General features: G+C 42.7%; 1 protein-coding gene across 9 annotated transcripts in view; it reads left to right on the top strand.

The window, feature by feature from the left end:
• Positions 1-18,662, top strand: part of HUWE1 (HECT, UBA and WWE domain containing E3 ubiquitin protein ligase 1) — an 84,721-nt gene that overhangs the window by 34,592 nt on the left and 31,467 nt on the right. For 8 of the 9 annotated variants that reach the window (XM_066580712.1, XM_066580711.1, XM_066580705.1 and 5 more), the window contains exons 25-47: positions 118-294; positions 1,386-1,631; positions 1,768-1,901; positions 5,329-5,429; positions 5,644-5,829; positions 5,969-6,185; positions 6,271-6,393; positions 7,226-7,463; positions 7,637-7,867; positions 8,001-8,123; positions 8,654-8,749; positions 9,242-9,511; positions 9,599-9,751; positions 12,426-12,553; positions 12,648-12,729; positions 14,260-14,436; positions 14,614-14,773; positions 14,876-15,234; positions 16,112-16,307; positions 16,407-16,574; positions 17,908-18,056; positions 18,143-18,209; positions 18,386-18,606. In XM_066580712.1, the coding sequence (XP_066436809.1) occupies positions 118-294; positions 1,386-1,631; positions 1,768-1,901; positions 5,329-5,429; positions 5,644-5,829; positions 5,969-6,185; positions 6,271-6,393; positions 7,226-7,463; positions 7,637-7,867; positions 8,001-8,123; positions 8,654-8,749; positions 9,242-9,511; positions 9,599-9,751; positions 12,426-12,553; positions 12,648-12,729; positions 14,260-14,436; positions 14,614-14,773; positions 14,876-15,234; positions 16,112-16,307; positions 16,407-16,574; positions 17,908-18,056; positions 18,143-18,209; positions 18,386-18,606 (4,002 nt within the window). The remainder of the gene's footprint in view (positions 1-117; positions 295-1,385; positions 1,632-1,767; positions 1,902-5,328; positions 5,430-5,643; positions 5,830-5,968; positions 6,186-6,270; positions 6,394-7,225; positions 7,464-7,636; positions 7,868-8,000; positions 8,124-8,653; positions 8,750-9,241; positions 9,512-9,598; positions 9,752-12,425; positions 12,554-12,647; positions 12,730-14,259; positions 14,437-14,613; positions 14,774-14,875; positions 15,235-16,111; positions 16,308-16,406; positions 16,575-17,907; positions 18,057-18,142; positions 18,210-18,385; positions 18,607-18,662) is intronic. The other variant, XM_066580710.1, reaches the window with a different exon arrangement.

Genomic DNA, 18,662 nt, shown 5'->3' with positions numbered 1-18,662 from the left:
CTTAAAAATAAAAAGTTGCAGATTATTTTTGTTTGTTTTTATACTTGTATGCTTGTATTGCAATTAGTTTTTAGGCTTCGATGCTGATCATTATGTAACACACTTGCTACTTCACAGATGAAATTTGTGGAATCTATACTGAGCAACAACACAACAGATGATCACTGTCAAGAATTTGTGAGCCAGAAGGGTCTCCTGCCCCTGGTAACCATATTGGGCCTTCCTAACCTACCTATTGACTTTCCTACCTCTGCTGCATGCCAAGCTGTGGCTGGAGTTTGCAAATCCATTTTGGTATGTATTTGTACCAGACCGCATTGGTATATGTCTTGTGCCTATTTTTTACTTGAGTGTCTGTATCTTTATACTTGAGAAGTGGACAGATCCCCTAAGAGCCGTGTAGCTAATACTGCTATTCATTTACTTCACATGCAGAATTTTGGGGTTCTTTTCTACTGTCTTTTGCTTGTTTTGCCACTATAAAAATCTAAACTTAAAGGGGTTGTCCCGCGGCAGCAAGTGGGGTTCAGCACTTCTGTATGGCCATATTAATGCACTTTGTAATGTACATCGTGCATTAAATATGAGCCATGCAGAAGTTATTCACTTACCTGCTCCGTTGCTAGCGTCCTCGTCTCCATGGAGCCGTCTAATTTCAGCGTCTAATCTCCCGATTAGACGCGCTTGCGCAGAAGGGTCTTCTCCCTTCTCTTGGGTCTCGGCACGAGCGGCGTTCTGGCTCCGCCCCCTTCTACTCGTCATCGCGTAGCTCCGCCCCGTCACGTGTGCCGATTCCAGCCAATCAGGAGGCTGGAATCGGCAATGGACCGCACAGAGCCCACGGTGCACCATGGGAGAAGACCCGCGGTGCATCGTGGGTGAAGATCCCGGCGGCCATCTTGGTAAGGTAAGTAAGAAGTCGCCGCAGAGCGGGGATTCGGGTAAGTACTAAACTTTTTTTTTTTTTTTTTTTAACCCATCCCTTGTTTGTCTCGTGCCGAACGGGGGGGCCTATTGAAAAAAAAAAAAAAAACCCCGTTTCGGCGCGGGACAACCCCTTTTAAGGCAGTTTTAAAGTTGCTCCTAAAGACTTCTGCAATTTGACTACACTTGATCGATGTAGTAAAATTTTTACAAATCTGGCACATGATCTAGAAATACGGATAATTAAGATAGATAAGGTTAAGGCATTGGGGTGGTTTGGGCATGTCTCAATAATGATCATGTATCTACATGATGAATAGAACAGATGCTTCCACAGATCATGGAGGTCTGAAATAGTTAATGTAGGCTTTTACAGGAGACTTCGTCGATGATTACGTTAGTTTTATGCTGATCCCTCTTCTTATCGTTTGTCATGAAACAATTGCTTCTTTTGCTTTTAGACATTATCTCATGAGCCTAAAGTTCTCCAGGAAGGGCTTCTTCAGCTGGACTCTATTCTCTCCTCTCTTGATCCTCTTCATCGACCAATTGAGGCACCAGGGGGATCAGTACTTTTGAGAGAGTTGGCATGCGCTGGGAATGTCACAGACGCCACACTTTCTGCCCAGGCCACACCGCTACTTCATGCCCTCACGGCAGCACATGCCTACATCATGATGTTTGTCCATACGTGTAGAGTAGGACAGGTAAGCAGAACTTTCTTTAGAGAACTTGGCTTTATAATTTATGTGAGCTTTGTCCTTTTTTAGATTGTTTAACTTTGTTCACAAGTGTTTAGTAACCTTTTTTTCATTTTTCTCATTTCTTTGTTTTAACTTTTAGAGTGAGATTCGTGCCATCTCTGTGAACCAGTGGGGCTCGCAATTGGGACTTAATGTTTTGAACAAGCTTAGTCAACTATACTGCTCTCTGGTGTGGGAAAGCACCGTCTTACTTTCTCTGTGTACTCCTAACAGGTAACCAATAGCAGGGCTGTGTAAACCAACAGTTTTATCAATCAATATTTTTGGAGCAGCGTCACATTAGTCTTTTAAACTGGCATTAACAATGGTCAAGAGGTTTCCTCACTACTGAGTAAAGGAAAGTCAAATAGTGCCACGGGAATATAGAAAAAAGCAAGAGTGTATGGATTTATCACCCACCGGGGTTGTGGCACCCCATGATGCCACACACCACTCCAGAGATGCCTAATATCTGTAATGCTGCTAGGGCTTGATGCCTTTTGACTAGCCACACAAGAAGGGGATATATGCAAGCAGCCACCTCTGCCACATGATCAAGTAGACTGTATCAAAGAACAAGATTAGGATTCTTTTGGATAGTCCCTACATTCCCCTATAAGTAATATTCTAGAAGAATATCATTTATATAAGTGTTCCTGTAGAATATTACTTATTTGGGAATGTAGAACACGAAATTGGATAGGCGCTAATTTCTTTCTCACTCCTATGGCCAGCTTTATGTGGAACAACAAACAATCGAATAGTTGCTCGACAGAGTGAACATAAGCTACATTTCTGTGTAAATGTGACCACCATCTGGGTGACTATTGAGAATTCGTTGACCTAGTTACTTCATTTCAGATCACCTTAAAATGTCGCTGGTTGATTATCCTCTGGTGTAAACCAGAAGTCTTTTTTTTCTTTCAATGACTAGCCAATAACTTAAGAGGCAGGTTACATTTCAGCAGCCAGAAAATCGAACAGGCGAGTAGCAATCGCTGCTGTGTAAAGCAGTCTTTCTCATCCTGTTCATTGGGGGGGTGCAGCTTTGACTGTGGGTATAGCTTCTGCCGCTAGGAGGTAACACTAAACAGAAAAGTGTTAACTCCTCCTACTAGCTATACCCCTCCTGCAAGCACCAAGCTACTCCAGTTTTTAACTTTGTGTGTGTAGGAGGCAGACCTCTTCTATCAACGTTCTTCGGGGCCACATGGATGTGGGTTTAGCGACTGCTTCGAATAGCTATCCAGGCTTTAGTTATCCTGCGTAAAGCCGCCCTCACTCTCAGGCCATGTTCAAACGTTCAGTGTTAAATCCTGACATTTCACCAGTATTAAAAGTGAATGTATATATAAAAAAAAAAAGATTGTGTTGTGGACTTTAAAGAGCTATGCGATCACTTCTTAATTGATGGGGTCCTATAGCAGCATCCTCCAGCCATCCTCAGAATGTAATAAAGCACTGTGGCTTTTTCAGTTTCCCCTTAAACACTTTTCTTCCTATCCACCAGCTGTACAGGAACCTACATATGTTAACTGCTGTGCAGACAAAGCCCAGAAGGGATCGTGGTCTCTTGTTCTTGTGATTTGGTGGCAGTCGGAGGTTATAGCTCTCCACTGATCATAATGTTATGTCATATGCTAGCAATATGCCACGACATTAAGTTGGAATACCCCTTTAATTGTTCAGAACTAGTGTTGCTCGTCTTGATTGACCGGGCGGAAAAATCACACCGTTTTCCGCAAAATTAGGTCGAGTAAGTCCGACCCGATTTTTGGCAAAAATTGCATTTCCCAAAATACAGAGGTCAGAGTGTAGCCAATCAGCTGCCAGAGTACCTTGATGTGATCAAATGTGTCCTGCATCTTGCATATGAGCAGCAGTTTCATTGGACACCTGCCTGTCTCACATGACCTAGCCATATGTATATAACATTGACACAGTGTATCTAGAGGCCTTTATACAGCTGAGCACAGGACAGAAGCTGCGTCACATTTACATGCCTATATAAAATGTCTCTTAGGGATAGATTCTTCAGAGGAGATATTTCTACTGATGTGAAAGCTTATATATGCAGAGAAGTTAAATGGGTTTGTATTGGAGGGACAAGAGAAAAAAAGCTGCATCATGTTTATATGCCTATATGAAATGTCTTCTGTACATTGGAAGAGGGAATATGTCTGCTGCTGTTACTGTATATAACAGCAAAGCAGACAGACAATCTGCGCTTCGGCATGGGGAGTATTGTAGTTCTGTTTGTGGCCTCAAAGGTACTTTAAAGTCACGAGCCCGCCCACTACAAATTTTTTGCAGGCCTTATACAGCTAGCAGTGGTTTTTCTGCAAACTTAACAAGTAAGTTAGCTGAAAAGTCACAGAACTACACTAAAAAGTAAACAACAAAAAAACTAAGTGAAAGAAGGGGAAAAAAAAGAAACCTGAAAGTAAGGGATAGTAGATGTGTTGGTGGAGATGGTAGAGGACGGGCTACATTGGCTCTTCAAAGGCTCCCACTAAAGCAACAGCTCAACATTCTGCAGGAAGCGAGATAAGCCTACTGCCATTCCTTAGAGGTGGTTCTGTCCGTGCATTACATCCGCAGCATGCCTCAAGTACTTACCGCCGCCTCCTCTTCCTCCCAGTCAAAGGCACACAACAGTCAGTCTGCACCAGTAGGCTGTGAGATTTATATGGAAGACCACACTGTGTCCTCATGCTGCTGCTGCTCTCCTTCTCTAGCTTCTGCCATGATTTCTCCTGCTACTTAACCTCCGCACACCCAAATGAAAAAATGTCAGTATGGAAATATGGAGCTCCAGCGCTCATGTTGTCATGAGGAGCGCACACTGCTCTCACGGTGGTGGTGGAGCGGCTGCTGCTCTCCTTCTGCTTCTGACATGTTTCCACATCATTCTCCCAAAGTGAAAGTTTTCTAAAGCGCAAGAAACAGCTGTAGCTCTACAGCTCTTCCTTGGAGATGGTCGGTGCGTGGCTGCCCTGCTCACCCGGTAGAATTTGTCCAAAATTTATGACCTTGCTAAAGCGAGCACCACACCTGTGGTTTCCCCTTGGTGTAATTTTTGGTAGCTCTACAGCTCTACAGCTGTTGCTTGGAGCAAGCCCGTGCTTGTGTTCTCTTCACCTGGTAGAATTTGACATTGCTTTTAAAACAATCAGCGTACCTAATTCTATCCTTGACGCAATTTTTGATCTTGGAGAACCTATGCTACAAGCAATCGCCTACACCGCTGTACACAATTTTTATAGATGTGTGGCTTTTTCATGCACTCTGGTGGTCTTTGGCTACATTGGTGATCTTCTGGAGGGCAAAGTGATGAACCGATAAATAAAAAAAATATATTTAATTTTTTTACTCCCATTGACTTTAATGGAAGTCTGAATCATCCGTCCCAATTTACGATGAATTTGGTGAAACTGCCCTATCCCAACATGAACAGATTGTTCCACTAATCGCTTATCACAAGAATAGACCAGAAAACTCTTATCAGCTGATTAACTAGAATCAGCATGGTTCACAGCAAATATGTAGTAATTCAATTTAAACTTTTAGAATTTGACTACATTTTCAATTAAATAAAGGACTAAATCACTAAATCACTGTGTTCTAAGTAGACTTTTTTTTTTTCTTTCATTTAAAATAGTTTACCACCTGGGTGTGAATTTGGTCAAGCAGACATGCAAAAACTTGCCCCCAAGGAGGAGAAGAGTGTGAGTACGTTACCCCAAGGAGCCAAAAGAGCAGGTATTGTCATTACACTTGTTAAGTGCGTTGATATTACACAGACTTTTATCTATTGCGCCATGTATAAATGTCAATAGCTATGAACTATACGTTGTTTAAATAACACTTTGCTGCTTGTGTCTAAGATATCTGATTGGTAGACATACAGTCAGTATAATTTTCAACTCCCTAGTCTAATAGGAGTCTTGCTTTTTTTACCCCCCCTTAATTGCAGATGGAGAGGTTGAAACTTCAGCTGCAAATGAGGAAACAACAGGTTTGCTGGAAGGTATTGGGTTAGATGGTGACTCACTGGCGCCTATGGAAACCGATGAACCAAGCACTTCTGATCCAAAGGGGAAACCGAAGATTACACCAGCAATGGCTGCCAGAATCAAACAGATAAAGCCGCTTCTGTCAGGTTAGCATTAGTGATATGTTTTTTTTCTAGTCACATCTAAAATGTCTGATAATGGGTAAGAAATGGCTCCTGGATTGCTCTAGCTGGCCCCTGAAGATTTTGCACATCCTATTCTCACTGGTCTCTGTTTCCATTGCAGCGTCTTCAAGGTTGGGTCGAGCATTAGCAGAGCTTTTTGGACTGTTGGTGAAACTTTGTGTGGGGTCTCCTGTTCGACAAAGGAGAAGCCATCATGCAGCAAGTACAACCACTGCCCCTACTCCAGCCGCTCGTTCCACTGCGTCTGCTCTAACAAAATTACTCACCAAAGGTCTCTCTTGGCAGCCTCCCCCCTATACTCCCACGCCAAGGTTCAGGTCAGTATTGGGGATTCTAACACATTCTGCATATTTATTTTGAATTTTGTAGTTCCATGTGCTTAACGTTATTCTTGCTCTTTAGGTTAACGTTCTTTATCTGCTCTGTTGGTTTTACATCTCCAATGCTGTTTGATGAACGGAAATATCCATATCACCTTATGCTACAGAAGTTCCTATGTTCCGGTGGGCACAACGCACTTTTTGAGTAAGTTAACAGCCTGTTTCCTCTGTAGTCATGTTTAAGTTTACTTTGTATTAGTTCAGTCTACTACATACATCTGTTGTCTCAATTTACATGTTAATTGAAAAGGCTTATCCGGACTTTATTTTGAATGTTTATCCTAAAGGCCCTTTTACACGGGCCGGCAGTTTTTGTTTTTTTTAACGATTGCACGAGCGCTGACATCGCCGCTAAGGTTATCAGCGCTCGTGCAGAGCATTTAAATTAAGGGTTTTTTTTCTCTTTTCGCATTCACATTGAATGATTGTGTAAATTGGCCTTTAGGTAGACAATCGATATCCGATCGGTAGAGGTCTGACGTTTGACCTTTCCACTCTGACAGTCCACTTCATTGCTAATCCGACACTGCTCCATACGTTTAGTAGCCGTTGTGCCTACTATTGAAACTCATTCAACTGAATGGGACTGAGCTGCAGTACCAGGCACAGCCACTACAAAATGTACGGAGCTGTACTTGGTTACCGATTTTTAGAGGGATAGTGGTGTCCACTAGAGTACCACATTTCCTTCATTCAACTGGCTCCTTGGAGATACCGTGAGTTGGTCCCTCCACTTATCTGATATTAGTTTATCGGATAAGTTCTCCATATCGGAGTCTCAGTTATCCCCTGTAAGTTCAGACTAGCTGATTTGGTAATGCTGGCTTTCACTCTTTTTATACAAAATATTGAAGTTGGCGTACCAGCTTCTCTAACTCCAGCTATTGGCTTTTAACACTGGGGAAAGCCGTATCTGACTAGGTTTGTGATAAACGGTGTTGGTTTATATGCTGAATTTTTATTCCTTGTCATTTCAGAACTTTTAACTGGGCCCTATCAATGGGTGGGAGAGTTCCTGTTGCTGAGGGCTTGGAGCACTCTGATTTGCCAGATGGTACTGGGGAGTTCTTGGATGCTTGGCTCATGTTGGTGGAAAAGATGGTGAACCCTACAACAGTTCTGGAATCTCCACATTCTCTACCTCCCACCAAGCTACCTGGAGGACAGAACTTCCCTCAGTTTAGCTCTCTACGCTTCCTAGTGGTTACGCAGAAGGTATGTTCTGCTTCCAGTTTTGCGCTGCCTGTGTGTCTCCGAAATGTCTTTTTTTTTTCATTATAATGCCAAAGGGGAAATGGAAGCTGCATATTTCAGTGGTTTACGTGAAGATACATTCCTAATGTTTACAGTGATGTTGTTCATCTTTCTTTTTTTTTTCTCCAATAAAGGCAGCCTTTACTTGTATAAAGAACTTGTGGAACCGGAAGCCGCTGAAGGTGTATGGCGGGCGGATGGCAGAGTCCATGCTTGCCATCTTGTGTCACATTCTTCGCGGGGAGCCAGTAATTAGAGAACGTCTCAGTAAAGAGAGAGAGGGAAGCCGTGAAGAAGAAACTGGGCAACCGGATGAGAGCGGCGCAAGGCGGGAACCCCAAGTGAACCAGCAACAACTTCAGCAGGTGGGAGTGTGAATTTAGTTTGCCATAGCGCCCACTTATTTGTCGGACTAGCGCTCCCGCTTTTAACTTATTTCTCCACTTTGAAACTTTACTGGGTGACTTTCCTAACCTTTCTGTTTTTTTTTCTCTATAGCTCATGGATATGGGTTTCACTCGTGAGCATGCAATGGAAGCACTTCTTAATACAAGCACCATGGAACAAGCTACTGAATATCTTCTCACCCACCCCCCTCCTCTCATCGGTGGGGTTGTGCGGGTAAGTGACCCACCTGAAGTTGTGTTTTTTTTGTTTTTTTTTTGTTTGTTTTGTTTTTTTTAACCTGTTTCAGCTTCAGATCTGCTTTCCTTCTGTACCTTCATCACATTCCATCTTTTACCCTCTCCTTCATTCCAGCCCCTTTCTACCGCAGGCTTCTCTGTGCCATTCTGCTGATTTATAAGGCAGATATTTAAGCATCTGCATGTGACCGAACAGTTAGAATAGTTAAGTGAGGGACCATCCCATACATGTAGACGCTGCTTCCGAGCAGCTTTTACTAATAGTAAATTGTTAGGGCTGGTACATAAGTTTAAAATGTTTTTTATCCATTCCCTTCCCTGACCTAGCAAAACAGGTTCCATAGTCAAGCTGCAGCAGCTCCCTTCTCGCCTTTTGCTCCAATTTCCTTGAAACCCATTGGACACTTGATGCCTTTTCCTATTCCTATGCATCCTTACTCTCATGCCCTGACCTCCCCATTCTGCAGAGCAGCCCAGCTGACACGGGTATCTGTTATTGCTCTGCAGGACTTGAGTATGTCAGAGGAAGATCAGATGCTGAGAGCCATTGCCATGTCGCTGGGACAAGATATCCCTATGGAACAGAGGGCAGAGCTGCCCGAGGTACAGTACAAGTTCAGGGTTGGGGTAAAGAGGGACAGATGAAGGGAGCCTTCAACACGAATTCACACATGCATACTTTTTTTTTCTTATTATTTAAAGGGCACTAGCTTATGTGCCTGCGTTAGAAAAGGTTGAGCTCTTCTTTCTCCCATCCTCTTGAACCAATGTTCCCTTACCTTTTTTTTTTCCCCCCTCCCATCCACTTTGATCCCAACCCCTCCCCACCCCCACATGGTGTGACAGGCTGTTTTTCCACCTCTGGTGAAACATTACAAAGGGGGGGTAGTGTTTGTTTTCTGTTTTTTTCAGAAGTGTAGTATATTGTTTGTGTTTTTTGCATATTTGAAGCCACATACATAATAACTACAGCTTTTTGGATGTGTTGGACATTTTAGAAATTGCAGGTGCTTTATTTAGATTTGTGAAGTGTTTTTTTTTGTTTTGTTTTTTTTTGTATGAAAGTGATGTAACTTTCCCATATTGACTCCACAGGAAACTGCCCGCCGAAAAGAGGAAGAGGAGCGGAAGGCAAGGGAGAAGCAGGAGGAAGAGGAGGCCAAATGTCTTGAGAAGTTTCAAGATGCTGAACCCCTAGAGCAAGAGGAGCTTCATGGCTTCACAGACTCTATGCTTCCAGGCTGCTTCCATCTTCTGGATGAGCTTCCAGACACTGTTTATCGTGTCTGTGATCTCATTATGACTGCTATAAAGCGAAATGGAGCGGACTATCGGGACATGATTCTCAAGCAAGTGGTTAACCAGGTGAGGGCGATAAGAGAACTTTGGGGGGGTTGTCCTTGTGTATTTTTATGAATTTCACTGTATAATTAAGTTTTATGTTAATCCTAGGTGTGGGAAGCTGCAGATGTCCTTATTAAGGCTGCTGTTCCATTGACAACAAGTGATACTAAAACTGTATCTGAATGGATAAGCCAGATGGCTACTCTTCCTCAAGCTTCCAACTTGGCCACTCGAATCCTCTTGTTGACCCTGCTTTTTGAGGTAGCTCCCCTCCCCTTATACAAAAATTTCTTCAATGTAATTGAGTATATTTTCACCTTTTGCATGACTTTTTACATCACACATTATGATTAATCTACATAACGAATTTAGTCCCTTTTTGTAATTGCATGAGATTTGTCTTATTTTGTTCCTGTATTCTAGGCCAGAGCTACATCAATGTCTCATGAGGATTTAAAGCAGAATTTTTTTTTCCCCTATCATGCATAAACTTTAATAATCAACCATTCAGGTATTTTTCTTGTGCGTTTCATTTTGAGGACACAGAACCACGAGTATAGTCTGCTGCCACTAGGAGGCGTGACACTAAGAAGAAAAAAATTGGTTCCTCTTATGCAGGCTATACCTGTGGACTAATCCTTTTTTAGCTTGGTGTCAATATGAGGCCGGCGCTGATCTTGACCATCCGATCCGCTCTACCTTATGCTCTTAGTTTAGGCAGCTATGGCTCTTTTTCTTTAATTATCTTCCCATTAGTGAAGGATGCCTCTCTGTATTCTCCGCTGCAGACCAGGGCACAGGACGGAGTATGACACCCTGTCTTTTTTCGCTTGCTTCCAGTGTTGGCTATTACATTGGCAGTTGGTACTTCCATTTTTTTTTTTTTTTTAAGCTAATGCTTTGTGATAAAAATGTCACTTTAGCTCCTCTCAGCTTTATTTGAGAAGTGTGAAGATGCATCATAGATTTGAGTGAGTTTGTAACCGGTGTTTGCCTTTCCCAAGTAAAGTTTTTAAAAGGGTTGTCCCACTAAAAAACGATAACCTCTATTCACAGGATTAGGGGAAAACTATCGGATCGGTTGCGTCCTCCATTTGATCTTGAGAACATGGTTTCCTAAGACTCTTTAACTTGTCTCTCTGGCCATCCCATTGAAGTGATTTGTGTGGCACTGCACATCTTTGATCGCTGCTCTATTCAGTCAACAACCTTTGTGATTACTGCCCTCAGGATTGGTGAAGGTTTCAGTGGCTGGACCGCCACCAATCAGTTATTCCCCCATACTGTGGATAGGAGATTTATTCATTTGGTGGGACAAGCCCTTTAGGTGTCCATGCTGCAGAACGCTGTATCCCTTATCAATGGTTTACCTTATAAACGAAAGCTGTAATCTGGTCTGTGTGTGCTGGATCTGCCACACAATGACCACTGTTTCTTCAGGTCCAGACTTCTGATGTCTCCTTCAGGAGTCAACGATTTGGATCAGGGTATATGCCAGCTCTTGTACCAGGTTGTCATCAAACCAGTTCCTCTCGGAGTGTTTCGCGGGTCTTTTTTCCAATCTTTTTGTCGTACCCAAGAAGGACTGGTCCATCCGTCCCATTAAGAATCCATATGTAAAAGTCTGGCATTTCCGCATCCAGTCTTTTAAGTCTGTCATCACATCCATGGAACAAGGAGAGTTCCTGTTTTTGTTTATCAACATGAAGGATGCCTACATCCCATGTGACATTCTGCAGAATTCATGTTCGCAGGTGTTCATAAGAGTCCTGGAGGCAGAGATGGCCCTTTTACACATCAGGGGGATTATCATTCTCTCCTATCTCGATGACCTCCTAGTAAAGTGGCCTTTCATCTAGGCTGCTCTGGAAAGCCTCCACATCACCCTGGACACTGTCTTTGTTTGGGTGGATTACAAACCACCCCAAGTTCTATCTTCTTCCCATCTGTGTCTGGCCTTTGACACGATAAGGGCCCGTGTTCTGTTCCCATTGCAGAAACTTCATCTACTTCATACGCAGGTGCACTCCTTGCAAATTCTGACATCCCCATTTCACATTGCATGAGTCCTGGGGTTAAATGATCCCATTCAGCCAATTTCACTCTGACCTGTGGACAATTCTCTCTCAATGGTACAATTTTGCGCACTCGCTAGATTGGAAAATCTGTCTACTCTTGACGCTTCGTTGCTCCCTCAGCTGATGGCTAAACTCGCCTCAAGTTCACTAGGGGCGACCCTTTCTGACACTTCAGCTAGAAAGCGAAAGATTGCAAAACCTCACAGCGCAGGTACTGTACAGGAGTCGTCCCTCCCGATAATTATCTTAGAGCTTCAGGCCAGACTAAAGAAAATAACCCGAAACCGTCGCTATAAGCGCCCTGTATTCTGAAGCCATACATATTATATATCAAAACGTCTGAAACAAAATGAGAAACCCATTCCCATACTTTATTTTAGCGTAAATATACTAGTTAAAAAAAAAACTAGAAATGTTTGAAAAAAAATCTTTATCTTTTCACCCCCAATGAAACTATAAAATGGGGTAAAAAAATCTGTGAAAAATATTTTAAAAATAGCCCAATTTTGTCACGGTTGGGAAAAAAATCAAAAATAATTTTGGTAGCTAAAGGAAAATAAATAGGGAAGTAAAACTATCACATGGCTAAAATCCATAAAGTGTCTGGTCCTTAAGGTACAAACAGCCTGGTTCTTAATGGGTTAAAGGGGTTTTCCAAGGCTAAGAATATTTTGCGAATTCGTTGTGTAAATGGGCCTTAAGGGGCAGTGCGTGAGACTTTTTTTCCCCTAGGTGTTCTTTAATCCCTGTTCATGCACCGTCCCCTCATATTGACAATAGTGACTTGTACTGCTGAGGATATGCAGAGCTACCTTATGTTTTTGACCGGAGCTGATTTTTCTTTTTCCTTGTAACAGGAGTTAAAGCTGCCATGTGCCAGGGTTGTAGAAACAAGTGGCATCCTCAATGTACTGATCAAGCTACTAGAAGTGGTCCAGCCATGTCTGCAGGCAGCTAAGGAGCAGAAGGAAGTGCAGACACCCAAGTAAGCCGCTTCACTACAACTACACTCGTCAGTTCATGTTTAGCATGTCATCAATAGGAACTTCTCACATAACTAATATCCAATCTTTTTTCAGGTGGATTACTCCTGTCCTGCTGCTTATTGATTTCTATGAGAAAACTTCTATTTCCTCCAAGAGGAGAATGCAGATGAACAGGGTAACTAGTTGCTTTAAGATGCAAACTAAAATACGCTTGCTACTTGGGACAAACTGGTGTTCAGGTGTTTACCATGCATATTTGGTGAACGTAAATCTTAAATCTGAGAGAATGCCCTTTACTGATGGGTATGTTATGGCAATTTACTACTTATTAGCTGGAATGGATGTAGTAGTAATCTTTCAGGTAATTGAAATTCACTGCAAATCTTTTAGCTCGGTGCAGGCTTTGCTGACCTAAAGCCTCAACTAATTTACATTCTCTATCAGTCCCGTCATTCTAAACTATGTGGTTTCTATTAATATGAATATCCGGTGCAATTTCTGTAGTCTGATTGGACTTTCAGGATTGTTTTGATATCCGTTGCCTTCAGTACAGAAGCACAGAATATTTATGAGTAAGCCTTCCCCATTGAGTGGAGAAGAGAGGTTGGATTTGTGAGAATGGATACTACATTGGTAGGTAGGGAGGGCTGAGATGTATGGAAGCGGCGGCATGTAGTCAGCCTTCTGTATGTCATTGCTGGTATTTTAAAATGAATATGCTAGGCAATAGGCAGCCAATGAAGAAACTTGGAGAGGACAGATTTGTATTAAAGGGGTTGTAAAAGAATAGACTTTCATCATTTTCCCACAGGATAGGTCATAAGTCTGACCAGTGGGGTCTCGCACCAAGACCTCACCAATCCTGAAGATGGGGGTCCTGTGTCCCTCCTCTGCTCCTCACTGTGGGCTTACTGCAGTACTGCTCCATGCATCTGTAGAGCGAGCCATCCCATTGAAATGAATTGCGCAACACCACGCATGTGCGACCGCCACTCCATTCAGTGTGATGTTGCAGTGGGTGGGTGCACTGAGCACTTAGTAACGAGGGGGGGGGGGGGGGGGGGGGTCACGTGACCCCTGTACTGGGGATCTCGGCAGTGAGACTTCATTGATCATACTTATGTGATAAGTCTATTCTGATACAACTTCCTTAATCAGGCACCAGAGTGCGTATTAGCTTTTTACACCCCATCTCCACACCATTTGCAACCTGATTGGTTGTTTGGATTTACTAATTCACGGTGATTGGTTATTTGGTTTGGCTGATTCATGGTGATTAGTTATTTGGTTTGGCTGATTCACGGTGATTGGTTGTTTAGGTTGGCTCGAGTAGAGGTGGTGTGGAATAGGGATATATTCCACCGCAGTTGATTTGGGCGACGAGCGGTGGGGACAATAGTAGAGTGGAAGTGACTGTGTGTGTGTGTGTGTGTGTATATAATATGTATGTTTCGCAATCTGCGAGTTCAGCTTCACCGCAGGTGAATTTGCACTCTGATATTGGGTAGGACTTTTACGTTTTGTAACTTTTTTTTTTTTTAATCCCCACTGGAACTGTTTCACACTATAAACCTCTTAGCTTTGAGGTCGTCAGTGTGTAATTTAACATATTTTATTGAAGTTGAAACTGTATGGAAACTCGATGGTTATAATTCTGTTGTAGATGAAGGGTTGTTACCTTCTTGTTTTATATTTTCCTCTCCAGTATCTACAGTCAAATGGTAACAACTGGCGTTGGTTTGATGACAGATCAGGACGTTGGTGTAGCTACAGTGCCAGCAACAACAGCACTATTGATGCAGCATGGAAAGCTGGGGAGACTTGTGTTCGGTTTACAGCTGGGCGACGAAGATACACTGTACAATTTACCACCATGGTCCAGGTGACTGTCTCCTTGTCACACATCCCACATAACCAGTTATTTTATGTTTTAAAGTTTGTTTGTTTTTGGTTTTTTTTTCCTTCAGTTTTGGATAACCAAAGCCCTGAAAGTTTTTATACTACTTTTTGTTCGCTTCTTATATAAGGGGATTAAGCTTTTATTATTTGTACCCTATAGGTAAACGAAGAGACTGGCAATCGACGCCCTGTGATGCTGACTTTGCTACGAGTTCCACGATTACTCAAAAGTGGCAAGAACGGGAATGGCCAAGAACTGGAAAAAACCTTGGAGGAAGGCAAAGAAATTGAAATCAAGCAAAAGGAGGAGAAGGTGCCTGGTGAGTGCCAATTTGATCACGATGTTCAGCTTTGTTTCCCTGCCATGTATAAGAATTGTGTATTCTTCCATTACTGACTATATTTTGGATTTTTACATGTAGACCCGACACCAATTACGGAGAACGCTACCATAGAAAGAGAACCTCCTCCTGAAGAGCCGAAAGTGGGAGACATAGTGATCCAAGGCCTCACAGAAGAGATGGTGACCGTGTTGATCCGATCATGCGTCAGCATGCTTGGTGTACCTGTGGATCCAGACACTTTACACGCTACCCTTCGTCTGTGTTTGCGTCTTACGCGTGACCACAAATACGCCATGATGTTTGCGGAACTAAAGAGTACACGCATGATTCTGAGCCTCACCCAGAGCTCTGGATTTAATGGCTTTACACCGTTAGTTACCCTGCTCTTCAGGCATATCATAGAAGATCCGTGCACTTTGCAACACACAATGGAAAAGGTATATCTTTTATCTACAATGTCCTCTTATCACAGTTGTCAAGATACTTATGTATAGGTGGCATGTGCCAAGATGCTTTCTGTATCTTTGTAAAAATGAAAACCTTTAATAGTGTAAGGGTGGTATACGGTTTTACAATTTTTCATGGTTTTTGTTGAAGTTTTGTTTCCTATGAGTTGCAAATGCAGTTGTAGAAGGATATATTGAAACCATTCGATATACAACCAGGCACATTGACTTTTGACATGTAAGGACCTTTTCACATCTATGGCAGGGCTCTTGGAGATTTCCATTATTTGGTTCCATCCTCATAGCCAAACAATGAAAATACTGGAACTGACGGATGTGTCATATGCCAGCGCTGAACAGACCTCATTGACTAATTGGGTCCATCTGGCTTCCGCCGTTTTACCAGGCACAATAGTGCAGCATGCTGCTTTATTTCATCAAGGATTTTCTGTCAAATCTGTGCAAAGAACCTCCAAGACAGATGTCAATGATCCTTATTCGATGTGTGTTTCTGGGCTTCTCATTCATAAGCATGGGTTATGTGAAGTCCAAGCCCATGACTCTTTCCGAAGTGAGTGCATGCTCATCCCCATTCATTTCTATGGGAGTGTGCATGCGCAGCCTTTTGGTATCAATTGCAATGTGCATGTACTGACTTCGATAGGGGACTGGGCGAGTATGAAAAGAGGCTTCACACTCTCCATGTCCCCTAACTATTATTGCCATAACTTAGTTTATGGTGCTTAATAGTTGACAGGTTTCCTGTAAAACCTCTTCCATGCAATCACTGTTTTGAGAAACCTGGTAAACCTATCTATAACCATTTACTGTATGCATTAATGCACACATGTTTTATTTTGATGCGCAGGTTGTACGTTCGGCAGCAACTAGTGGAGCTGGCAGCACAACCTCTGGAGTTGTGTCAGGGAGTCTAGGGTCTCGTGAGATTAACTATATTCTGAGAGTTCTGGGCCCAGCTGCCTGCCGAAACCCTGACATCTTCACTGAGGTAGCAAACAGTTGCATTCGCATAGCTCTGCCAGCACCCCGAGGATCAGGAACTGGTGAGTTAGTTCCAGCTGACACGCATAATATGAATGGGGCAGTCGTGCTTCAGATGGCCATATTAATTTCTGAAATGCTTTTGTTTTTAATTATCCCAGCATCTGATGATGAGTTTGAGAATCTCCGCATCAAGGGTCCTAATGCTGTGCAGTTGGTGAAGACCACACCGGTGAAGCCCTCCACTCTTCCTGTCATTCCTGATACAATAAAGGAGGTCATCTATGACATGTTGAATGCTCTTGCAGCTTATCACGCTCCAGAAGAAGGTGCAGTATTTAGTGTCCATGTCCAAGAGTGTTTTCGTCAGATATTGTCAGTTAATTCTAAAGTTGGGTATGAATGTGGTTTATAAGGTCACTGACAGATTAATCACATCCCCCTTATTTTATATATGCATTTGTTTTAAAGCAGGCACACACAAGCGTAATTTCATTGCGTACTATGCGTGCGATGTATGTGCGCATAATAAACGGTGAATGGAGTCAAAAAGTATCATTGATTTTCATCGACCCACTCATAATAACGTTTTTTATTGCGTGCAGTCCGTGTGTAAAAGAAAGCAGCATGTTCTATTTTACTGCATGTTACATGAGATAGAGCCCAATTATCTATTGCTAAACGACAGAGTGGGAAATTAAGAAAAAAAGTCAAACTGCATGACAGCGCTGCTTACAGCGGTAAAACGTTGCGTTCTACACTTACGCTCGTGTGAGCTGGTTTTAAAGGGATATTTCAGCCAGAAGCAATCCTTCTCTCATCCACTGGAAAGGTGAGAATTGTTCAATCGGTTGTAGTCCAACTTCTGGATGGTGTTCCTGGGGGAGTGTCATGGTAATGGGGTTTACAGGTCCGACAGTCACCAGCCTCTGACACACGGCACCCAGGGGTAGACTAATGGGTCGACCTATTTTAAGCTCCCTGAATACTGCTCTGGGCAAGATGGAGCCCAAATCGCACCTTTCATGCTACCAACATACTTTGCTGCCACCACTGACTGTTTCTGACAGGTAGGTCAGACATCTCGGTTTCCACCAGCCAAAATGCTTCGGAGAGTTGAATGCATTCTGTCCGTGGTAAACTCCCGGTTTGGAAAATATAATTGCTCTTGAGATGGGACCTACGTATGCTTCTTAAATCTTAATCCCTATTGCTTTCTTTTGTTTTTGTTTTTTTTTTGTCCCATCTCAGTGGTGGGAAATCGCAGTCAGCAAGTCTGGAGGATGTGTATTGGTGCGGCAGGGAGACATTGGGATCTCCTGCAAATGGCTAATTTTGTTTTCACTACAACAAAGGGCTTCCTTGCTGGTCCCAGTATCTACCAGTATCATTTCCTCACAGGGTGATAAAAAGGAAACTAACTTTTTAGAAAAGTATGCCTGGAGTGGAGCTTAAGTGGCATCAGTAGCTATCAATCGGGCGAGCCTGCTGCTTTAGTTCTTTTTGGGATGTTATAGGTGACTTTACTTACAGAATCGCCACTTGCGAAGTGCTACTATGATGCATGCTGGTCCTTTTACATTATCTGGTCTCTGTAGTTGATCAGCATTTAATCAGTCTGTTATAACTATATAATTGTGTGTTTTTGGGTTTTTTTCATAGTTACTGAAAAGACCGAGCCAAAACCTGTGGGTATGAACCAGGAAGTCAGTCAGATCTTGCAGGACATGGGTGATGAAGTTTTTCAACAGTACCGAGATCTCACCAGACAAGGCAGTGATTTTGATCCTCAGGGTAGCTTTGCTATCAATGTAAGCAAATATATATATTTTTTTTCTTCTTTGACAATTACGCCTTTCATTAGTGATGTATTCTGATTTTGACATTCTGTTCTTAGGCCCGTGTCTTTACTGCTGACAGTTCATCCACAGAGACTCCACAGTCCGGGACCCCTCAAGGAGAAAGTAAGTCATTCAAGCCTTAGTGTGTGTGTGTGTGTGTGTGTGTGTGTGTGTGTGTGTGTGTGTGTGTGTTCACCCGTCATTAGAAGCTTGTGGCTTATAATAGTGTGTGACCATGTATTTATGTTAGAAGATTGCACACAACTATTCAATGGTTCTAATTGGCACTGATTTCATAGCAGCACTAACACCAGAGGAAAACCGCGAAGGTGGCAAAAAGGACAAGGAGGGAGACCGCAATTCGGAAGAGGGGAAGCAGAAGGCAAAAGGCAGCAAACCTCTACTGCCCACTTCTACTATACTTCGACTGTTGGCAGAACTTGTGAGGTCTTACGTGGGTATTGCCACACTCATAGCAAACTACAACTACACAGCAGGACAATCTGAGCTCATTAAAGAGGTATTTAACAATTCAAAGTGAAGTATAGATACATTTTTGCAGTTTGGGAGCTTTGA

This window comes from Eleutherodactylus coqui, chromosome 10 (assembly GCF_035609145.1).
Source record: "Eleutherodactylus coqui strain aEleCoq1 chromosome 10, aEleCoq1.hap1, whole genome shotgun sequence".
NCBI lineage: Eukaryota > Metazoa > Chordata > Amphibia > Anura > Eleutherodactylidae > Eleutherodactylus > Eleutherodactylus coqui.
This window is presented reverse-complemented; position numbering and strand designations above follow the sequence as displayed.